This window comes from Rhinopithecus bieti, unplaced genomic scaffold (assembly GCF_001698545.2).
Source record: "Rhinopithecus bieti isolate Rb0 unplaced genomic scaffold, ASM169854v2 scaffold_15643, whole genome shotgun sequence".
Taxonomy (NCBI): Eukaryota; Metazoa; Chordata; class Mammalia; order Primates; family Cercopithecidae; genus Rhinopithecus; species Rhinopithecus bieti.
The window spans coordinates 404,139-414,558 of NW_016808215.1; the positions used below are offsets into that span (position 1 = coordinate 404,139).

Sequence of the window (10,420 nt, forward strand, 5' to 3'; positions counted from 1 at the left end):
GATTACAGGCTTGAGCCACCGCGCCCGGCACACCTTTTCTAATTAATATTATTTGCCCCATATTTTTATAGTCCCTTAAATTGATGTTACTCTGTGGTGTGTGTGGAAATAACTTTTCTCCTCATTCATCAACATTTAGGTAGTTTGGAATTTTTACTGAAAACGGTTACTACAGTTTTCCCACAAATAACCATTTTTTTCCAAAAAGCAATTTGAAGGAGTTTTGCTATTATTTACTTTTAATGTTATAGAAACACTATATTAAAAAGTACTTTTGATGTGTGGTACTTTGGGTATTTCGTATATCAATGATTCAAATATGACATCGTGCGACATGGTATCTCTGATCAGAGAAAACATTATTAGGTATTTCCATGTAAGAAAGCTAGATTTTTCTTACCCAGGCCTGAATTGTACCCTATGTATGTTTATTTACTGATCTGTATTGTTTTACTCTTAAGTTAACTTATTTTATTGAAGTAATAATGTACTTAATTTTAGGAGTCCAGTAGTACAAGAGGACTTACCAGATACTTTTCTTACTGTATTTATTCCTCACACCAACTTTATGAGGCAGTACTTGGTCTCGTGCATTTTAATTACAAAGAAACAAGACTGTAGAATTGTGGAAAGTTGCTGAGTTTCACTTAGGCTACCAAAGATCCGACTGATTTCAAAAGACTCCAGGATTTTTACTTAATTGAAGAGAGAGAGGCAAAGGAAAAGAATTCTTCACTCACAGACCTGGCCCTTTTTGTGTGGGTGCCTAGCTTGTCCTGGTTAGTGGAAGATGCCTCAGATAATACTGCCTCTACTTGATTCTCTCTCCAGTGGCCCCTTCTTCTCTATGATCACTGTCATTCATTTAGGCACCTGAATGTGCAGGGCTCCAGGGATGAACACTGTTCATATGATTAAAACAATATGATATGCTGGCTGGGTGCCGTGGCTCATACCTGTAATTCCAGCAATTTGTGAGGCCGAGGCAGGTGGATCACTTGAGGTCAGGAGTTCGAGACTAGCCTGGCTGAACATGGCGAAACCTTGTCTGTACTAAAAATACAAAAATTAGCCTGGCATGGTGGTGCATCCCTGTAATCCCAGCTTCTTGGGAGGCTGAGGCACGAGAATCACTTGAACCCAGGAGGCGGAGATTGCAATGAACTAAGATGATACCACTGCACTCCAGCCTGGGGAACAGACAAGGCTCTGTCTCAAACAAACAAACAAACAAACTATAGGATATGCTAGTGATTATCAGGGGTGATTTTACCGCCCCCGCCCCCCACCCCCAGGCAATATCTGGAAACATTTTTGGTACCACAAGTCAGGCGTGCTACTAGCACCTAGTAGGTAGAAGCTAAGGATGTTGCAAAACACCCTACAGTGCCCTAGACACCCCCACACAGCAGACACCTATCCCGCCTGAAATAGCAATAGTGCTGAGTTTGAGAAACCCTCCTCAACACAAAGCCATACAACACCAGCAAAATGTAGGTGAACAACAACGTATATGCTAAAAAAAAAAAGACTTAAAATCATCACTAGAAATTTTACAGAGTTGTAAGATAAAACTCTAAATGGAATATCTATAAAAGGACAGTAACAGGCGAGATACCAAAGAAAAATAAAGATGTCCAGTAAATATATGAAAATATGATCTTACTAATTAAGTACACACCAAAAATCCAAGTTGTTTCTTACAGAACAGATTGCCTAGGATTTTGAAAAAGTCAGTTATATTCAATGTTATATATGGTATGGAGAATCAATGATAGTTACTTTCTCTTGCGGGGAGGATAAGGTATGGAAAAATTGAAAAGAAGATCTGTCATACATCATAATTTGGAAGTTGCGTATTGTCTGACATTGTGATTTTTCACTTCTTGGAACTTACCTAAGAAAATAGGTGGGTTGGCCGGGCGCAGTGGCTAAAGCCTGTAATCCCAGCACTTTGGGAGGCCGAGACGGGCGGATCACGAGGTCAGGAGATCGAGACCATCCTGGCTAACATGGTGAAACCCCATCTCTACTAAAATACAAAAAACTAGCCGGGCGAGGTGGCGGGCGCCTGTAGTCCCAGCTACTCAGGAGGCTGAGGCAGGAGAATGGTGTGAACCCGGGAGGCGGAGCTTGCAGTGAGCCGAGATTGTGCCACTGCACTCCAGCCCGGGCCACAGAGCGAGACTCCATCTCAAAAAAAAGAAAGTAGGTGGGTAATATCTATGTAAAAAGTTGTTCTTTCCAGCATTTATTATAAAAAGAAAAAATCTCTACAATGTAATACACTTTATATGGAATGTGATAGTAAAGTTGAGTATGGTCTCTTAAGAATCTGGCACCTTTCCCTACACATCTTTTTCACATTTCTCAGTGCTGTCTTCCAGTGGACCTATATTGCAAGATTTAGGTGGAGTGTGTTTGATGTTGTAGGAGCCAGTGACCTTCAAGGACGTGGCTGTGGTCTTCTCTGAGGAGGAGCTGCGACTGCTGAACCTTGCCCAGAGGAAGCTGTACCGAGATGTGATGCTGGAGAACTTCAGGAATGTGGTCTCAGTGGGTGAGGACAGGCATTCCCTGACTGAACATTGTCTCCCTCCGATGTCTCTCTGTCCTTAGGTATACAGGGCTTTGGAGCTCTTGAACTGGTTTTCAGTTTTCTAATCATCCATCATAAGACAGATATGGAATTTTTAGTCTTTCCCCCTGGCGAAAGTGTGTATTTTGTTAATGAACTGTAACTTGACAGCATGACAACTATACACTTTTATACTTTCTCAAATTGTAATCATCTCCAATTAATGAGTCATGATATACATTTGATGAATTGTACCACTGGTTTTTTCAATGAAATAAAATGGGGTAGAAAATGTCAGAGCACTTGGCAGTAACTGCACATTGCAGCAAAGACTGTCCTGTTGCCAAGAAGAATGTGAGAGACAATGGAGAGGGTATGATGAAAACATATTTTTTTTCCAGTAATTTATACTTATATCTGCATATCTTGGGTCTTTGCATGAAATATACTTCCTCCAATGGGTCATGATTAGAAGTGTGGAAAACACTAATTTTGATGTCCTGAAGACGATGAAATGAGGACAAGAATTTTTAGTAATTTTGGCCTCTACTGTATTAATTATAAACCTATGTCCTTGCCTTTTCACAGGGCATCAGTCCACACCAGATGGTCTACCCCAGTTAGAGAGAGAAGAAAAGCTGTGGATGATGAAGATGGCAACCCAGAGGGATAACTCCTCAGGTAAGGAGGGACTGGGGCTGCTGGACTTTTTTCTATTAGTCTTGGAGATATTCCAAGGTTGGTAAACAAAAATAAGTGACAAAGGCATAGTCTAGAACAGTTTTTTCCCCCTGATGAATATCTAATCTAATTCTAATTTATTGGATGCTTTTGGATATATGAAGATCTGTATTCATTAACCCACTTAGTTTGTTCAGGATGCTAAAACAAAATACTACGGACTGGGGAATTTATAAACAACAGAAATTTATTTCTGACATTTCTGGGAGCTGGGAAGTCCAAGTTCAAGGCACCAGCAGATTCAGTGTCTGCTGAGGACCCACTTCCTGATCCAACAACAGCACCTTCTTGCTACATCCTGAAATGGAAGGGGCAAGAAATCTCTCTCAGGCCTCTTTTATAGGGACACTAATCCTATTCATGAAAGATCTGCCCTCATGACACAATCACCTTCCTTAGGAGTCAGGATTTCAGCATACAAACGGCAAGGGCACACACATTGAGACCATAGCACCCACATCTAATGAAAGCTTAGCTTTAGTTGTAATCAAATTGAATATCATTTCCCCTTTGTGGCTTTCCTGTAGCCATTAATAGTGAATCTTGCTCACTTGGTGAAGAACTACTTTTTAGAATAAAGATTCTCATGGCCACTTTTGAGGCAAGTCTCTATAAAAGCAAATCACTTTACACAAGGAAAAAATGTTTAGAGAATAGCTTTTAAGTCTTTCCCTTTAAAAGTTTTCTTTGTGGCAACCATCCCCCTCTTCCAAAGAGAGTTACAGAAAAGAATGTTACTTCTCATTTTAGACATCCCTATTCAAATATGGTATGTATGGCAATGCCTTTATTATCTACACAATTAGCCACTAACCAAATAATGTTATAGAAGATAGCCATTAAATAAACATATTCTAAAGAAGGTAGATTTTAGTTTTCTCTTCATTGTAATAAAGGGCTAACATATCAACATATCATTTTTTTTTTTTTTTTTTTTTTGAGACGGAGTCGAGTCTACTCTGTCGGCCCCAGGCTGAAGTGCAGTGCGGCGAATCCTCGGCTCACTGCAAGCTCCGCCTCCGCGGGTTTTAGCGGCGCCTTCTCCTGCCTCAGCCTCTGCCGAGTAGCTGGGACTACAGGGCGCCCCGGCCCATCCTCGGCTCCGGGCGCTAGTTTTTTGTATTTTTAGTAGAGCGACGGGCGCGCGCGCGCGCGCGTTTCACCGTCGTATGACCTAGGATGGTCTCGATCCTCCTGACCTCGAGCGCACCCATCTCGGCCTCCGCCCAACAGTGGGCCTGGGATTACAGGCTGGAGCCCACCGCTGCCCGCCACATATCATTTTCAATTAGAAACATTATAACCTGGGCAAAATAGGGAAATTGCCCTACTCAAATTGACACATTCTCAGGAAGACAAAAAAAAAGTCACATTTAAAAGTGAAAACTTGCGGCTAGGCATGGTGGCTCACGCCTGCAATCCCAGCACTTTGGGAGGCTGAGGTGGGTGAATCACCTGAGACCAGGAGTTCCAGACCAGCCTAGCCAACATGGTAAAACCCCGTCTCTACTAAAAATACAAAACTCAGTTGGGCATGGTGGCGGGCACCTGTAATCCCAACTACTCGGGGGGCTGAGGTAGGAGAATCACTTGAACCTGGGAGGTGGAGGTTGCAGTGAGCCTGGAGTGTGCCATTGCACTCTAGTCTGGGCAACAAGAGTGAAACTCCATCTCAAAAAAAATAAATAAAAATAAAAGTGAAAACTTGCAAAATATATACAGACATGACAAACTAAGTAGGCTTCAACTTAAAGGAAACACATTTATCTGTTTTCCAAGTTTCCATTATTACAATATAACTTCCTATTTGAACAATTTATTTGATTAAGAAATTAACACCTTTCTTAATCATTTAGGCTAGGAGGTTTCAAACTTTTGAGTATGAGTTACAATTAGAAATATATTTTATATCATAAATAATACAAACATTCACATATGGGTAGATGTGTCTGTGTGTGGCCTTAAACAAGAATTTATGCAGAGAAATACATTTACTGCTTACAAAACACATCTAATATTTTTCTATTCTGTTAATGCTTGTCACAAGCTACTGAATTTATTTCAAACTCACTAATAGTCCTAGCCTTCAGTGTGAAAAACAATGTTGTGATTCATATAGAAAAATGTATTTACATCCATCCATTTTCGTAGTCTGCTTTCAGAGACATTATTCCCGAGGCTCTAAATACTGACTCCTACTTGAAAAGGAAAATTTCAAAACAATGAGAGAACAAAATTTTAGAAGCAATCAATCCCTAGATCCCCTGGCCACTTTTCTGCCTTATGATTTTTTTTTTCCTAAGTAATTCTTACCATGATTTTGTGATCAGCATGATTTTCTCATCAGCACTATCCACTTAGCTTAGCCCTGCATCTGGTAAAACCTTTAAACTTCCCAGAAGAATCGCTCTTTCCAGTCCTTTTCCCATTATGCATAGTTTACTTGAAAAAGTTCTTTCACTTTTGTAATTTGGCTCAAAGTCTCCTAGAGAAGACAAGTGGGAATTCTTTTAAATACATCTATTGAACACTGTGTGTCAGGCAGAGCTCTTGGGTGATGATAAAGTGGTGAATGATATAAAATGCTTATTCTCATGGATGGCAACATCCGTTCAACAGAGACATAAAAAATAATAAGGGACATACATAGTTTGTCAGAGGGTAATATGTGCTTTGTCAAAACAGGTGAATGGAACTTGCCAGGGGAGTAAGGTAGATGGGGAGAATTTACTATTTGATATTGAGTGGGAAAGAGGCCTCACTGGGCTGGGCGTGGGGGCTCACAACTGTAATCCTAACACTTTGAAAGACTGAGGCAGGAGGATAGCTTGAGCTCAGGGGCTTGAGACCAGCCTAGGCAAGATGGTGAAACCCCAGCTCTACAAAAAATACAAAAATTAGCCAGGTGTGGTGGTGTGCCTCTGTAGTCCCAGCAGCTTGGGGGGATATGGCAGGAGAATTACATAAGCCAGGAGGTTGAGGCTGCAGCGAGCTGGGTTCACGCCACTGCACTCCAGCCTGGGTGACAAAGTGAGACCCTGTCTCAAAAAAACAAAAAGTGCCAGGCACGGTAGCTCACACCTGTAATCCCAGCACTTTGGGAGGCTGAGGCGGGTGGATCACGAGGTCAGGGGTTCAAGACCAGCCTGACCAATATGGTGAAACCCCCTTGGTGGTTATGGAAACTTTAATTGCTATTAGGTTTTAGAATAATGTATGTTATTACCATAAACCTCTTCTCCCAGGTATTCTCATGGAGGATATTTCCTAGCAAGAGGTAAAGGACCACTATCTGTTTACACTCGAACTTTAGGTATGTAGGTCAGCAATCCCCAATCTTGGCACCAAGGATTGGTTTGTTGGAAGATGGTTTTTGCACATACAGGGGTCGGGGGGATGGTTTTGAAATGAAACTGTTCTACCTCAGATCATCAGACCTCAGTTGGATTCTCAGAAGGAGCACGCAACCTAGATTCCTCACGCACACAGTTCACAATAGGATTCACGCTCCTATAAGAATCTAATGCCGGCCGGGCGCAGTGGCTCAAGCCTGTAATCCCAGCACTTTGGGAGGCCGAGACGGGTGGATCACGAGGTCAGGAGATCGAGACCATCCTGGCTAATACGGTGAAACCCCGTCTCTACTAAAAAATACAAAAAAAAAAAAAGCCGGGCGACGAGGCGGGCGCCTGTAGTCCCAGCTACTCGGGAGGCTGAGACAGGAGAATGGCGTCAACCCGGGAGGCGGAGCTTGCAGTGAGCTGAGAGCCGGCCACTGCACTCCAGCCTGGGCGGCAGAGCAAGACTCCGTCTCAAAAAAAAAAAAAAAAAAAAGAATCTAATGCCGCCACTGATGTGACGGGAGGTGGAGCTCAGGCAGTAATGGCCATTTGCCTCCTGCTAACCTCCTGCTGTGTGGCCCAGTTCCTAACAGGCCATGGACTGGTATTGATCCACGGCCCAGGGGTTGGGGGCCCTGACTTAGGTGATAAGGTATTTTCTGAAAAATGTATGTCTTTCTAACTAGCACAGTGCCTCAAAATCTCCCAATCTTGGAATAAACTTCCAATGAAATAATCCCAGGCAAAGGTTTTTGATAATTTATGGTAGGAGTTTTACTAGACATTTTGAACAGGGTCACTTTGTTCAGATGTCTATGCAGTAGGCAAATTTTGTCGAAGCTATTCATTAGACATCTGCTATAGCAAAAAATTAGGCTTTTAGTAAGGTGCAGTTTCTTGGTAAAGATTTCTTAGGAAACATGTTTCCTGTTCTGCAACCACCACATTTTTACCTGGTAGCTCACACAGAAATTTCGTGTGATTCTAAGCAGGTCTCATTAATGTGTAGTGAATGAGAACCTGATGACTCCCTCTTGGTTTCTTGGTGCATGTACATGATGATAAAGAGAAACGGAACCTTCTCCTGGTTCAATGAAGCCTTAGGCTGTGGGCCCGAGTTTATAAACTTGACATATTGGAACAAAACATTATTCACATGCTCCATCTCCAAATTTTCTTTATCCTTTTAGGAGGCAAGAATCTAAAAGAGATGGAGACTCTTCAAGAAGTAGGATTAAGGTACCTGTCTCATGAAGAGCTTTTCAGCTCCCAGATCTGGCAACAGATTACAAGAGAGTTAACCAAGTATCAAGATTCTGTAGCAAACATTCAGAGAACAGGCTGTCAGTTGGAAAAACGAGATGATTTGCACTATAAAGATGAGGGATTCGGTAATCAGAGTTCCCATCTTCAAGTTCACCACAGAGTCCACACTGATGAAAAACCCTACAAAGGAGAACATTGTGTGAAAAGTTTCAGCTGGAGCCCTCATCTTCAAATTAACCGAAGGGGTCATGCAGGAGAAAAGCCCTACAAATGTGAAAAATGTGATAATGCCTTCCGTCGGTTTTCAAGTCTTCAAGCCCATCAGAGAGTCCACAGTAGAGCAAAATCATACACAGATGATGCAGCTTATAGGAGTTTTAGTCAGAGGTCACATCTTCACCATCATCAGAGAGTTCCCACTGGAGAGAATCCATACAAATATGAAGAGTGTGGGAGGAACGTTGGGAAAAGTTCACATTGTCAAGCTCGTCTGATAGTTCATACGGGAGAGAAACCCTATAAATGTGACGAGTGCGGGGTAGGCTTCAGTCAGAGATCGTATCTTCAAGTTCATCTGAAAGTTCATGCTGGAAAGAAACCATATAAGTGTGAAGAGTGTGGGAAGAGCTTCAGTTGGCGTTCACGACTGCAGGCTCATCAGCGAATCCACACTGGCGAGAAACCATACAAATGCAATGCGTGTGGCAAGAGCTTTAGTTACAGCTCACACCTTAACATTCATTGTAGAATCCACACAGGAGAGAAACCCTATAAATGTGAGGAGTGTGGGAAAGGTTTCAGTGTGGGTTCACACCTTCAGGCCCATCAGATAAGCCACACTGGAGAGAAACCATACAAATGTGAGGAGTGTGGGAAAGGCTTCTGCCGGGCCTCAAATCTTTTGGACCATCAAAGAGGCCATACTGGAGAGAAACCATATCAGTGTGATGCATGTGGTAAGGGCTTCAGTCGTAGCTCAGATTTTAACATTCATTTTAGAGTCCATACAGGGGAAAAACCCTATAAATGTGAGGAGTGTGGCAAAGGCTTCAGCCAGGCCTCAAATCTTCTGGCCCATCAAAGAGGCCACACTGGAGAGAAACCCTACAAATGTGGTACATGTGGGAAGGGCTTCAGTCGGAGCTCAGATCTTAATGTACACTGTAGAATCCACACAGGAGAGAAACCCTATAAATGCGAGAAGTGTGGTAAGGCCTTCAGTCAGTTCTCCAGCCTTCAGGTCCATCAGAGAGTCCACACTGGAGAGAAACCATATCAGTGTGCAGAGTGTGGGAAGGGCTTCAGTGTAGGTTCACAGCTTCAGGCCCATCAGAGGTGCCACACTGGAGAGAAACCCTATCAATGTGAGGAGTGTGGGAAGGGCTTCTGTCGGGCCTCAAATTTTCTGGCACATCGTGGAGTCCACACAGGAGAAAAACCATACCGATGTGATGTGTGTGGTAAGCGCTTCAGGCAAAGATCCTACCTTCAGGCCCACCAGAGGGTCCACACAGGAGAGAGACCATACAAATGTGAGGAATGTGGGAAAGTCTTCAGTTGGAGCTCATACCTTCAAGCCCATCAAAGAGTTCACACTGGAGAAAAACCATACAAATGTGAGGAGTGTGGGAAGGGCTTCAGTTGGAGCTCAAGTCTTATCATTCATCAGCGAGTCCATGCTGATGATGAGGGTGACAAGGACTTTCCTTCATCAGAGGATTCACACAGGAAAACTCAATAAAATATGTTTTACTGTCTCAGATGGGTGCTGAAATACTTTAATTATCAGAGCTATCATAGACAAAACATTTGTCTTATAGAATCAGTAGTTCGGCTGAGTGATTGGGAGACCACACAGCAGAGAAGCCTCACGAGAGTGGAGACATACGGACTGCGTTCAGAGCACTGACCATTAGCTGATACATGCAGACAAGAGGATCAGGAAGGATGAGTCTGATCTGGAGTAAACCAGAATTACTAAGATGGGAATGCTGAACGCTATTCCACTAGAATATAAGGTCCAAGAGGGTAGGGACTTTGTTGACTGCCAAATCTACTTTGCCTTTTCAGTGCCTAACACATTGTAATTTTTCAGTAATATTTGAAATTACTGTCATACTTGAAATTCAGTAATATTTGACATTTATCTCTCAAAGTTTCTCTAAAATTGTACTCAGAAGAATAATTCTGCAAGTCTTGGGGGATATATAAGTTAGTCATATGGCCTGATTTTCCCATTTTTGCAGGTCTCATGGATGAGTGTTTATCAAACTGAAGGTTACAGCTTGTTAGTGGGTCCAGAGATCAGTTTCTGGCTAGCAACTAGAAGTTTTGTATGTTAACAGTACTTTATTGAGGTGTAATCTGCATGCAGTAACATGCACAAGTCTCAAGTTTACGGCTTCCTGAATTTTGACAAATGTAATCATCACCAAGATCCATGTATACAATGTCTATTAAACCAAAAAGTTTTCTTGTGCCCATTTCCAGTCAA

General features: G+C 42.4%; 1 protein-coding gene across 6 annotated transcripts in view; it reads left to right on the plus strand.

Moving 5' to 3' along the window:
- Window positions 1-10,420, plus strand: part of ZNF45 (zinc finger protein 45) — a 25,761-nt gene extending 15,341 nt beyond the window's left edge. For 3 of the 6 annotated variants that reach the window (XM_017885853.1, XM_017885851.1, XM_017885852.1), the window contains 3 exons: window positions 2,434-2,560; window positions 3,167-3,259; window positions 7,851-9,922. In XM_017885853.1, coding sequence (XP_017741342.1) covers window positions 2,434-2,560; window positions 3,167-3,259; window positions 7,851-9,667 — 2,037 coding nt within the window. In that variant the 3' untranslated portion in view covers window positions 9,668-9,922. Of the gene's footprint in view, window positions 1-2,433; window positions 2,620-3,166; window positions 3,260-6,564; window positions 6,597-7,850 lie in introns of those variants that run through there. The other 3 variants (XM_017885850.1, XM_017885854.1, XM_017885855.1) reach the window with 3 other exon arrangements.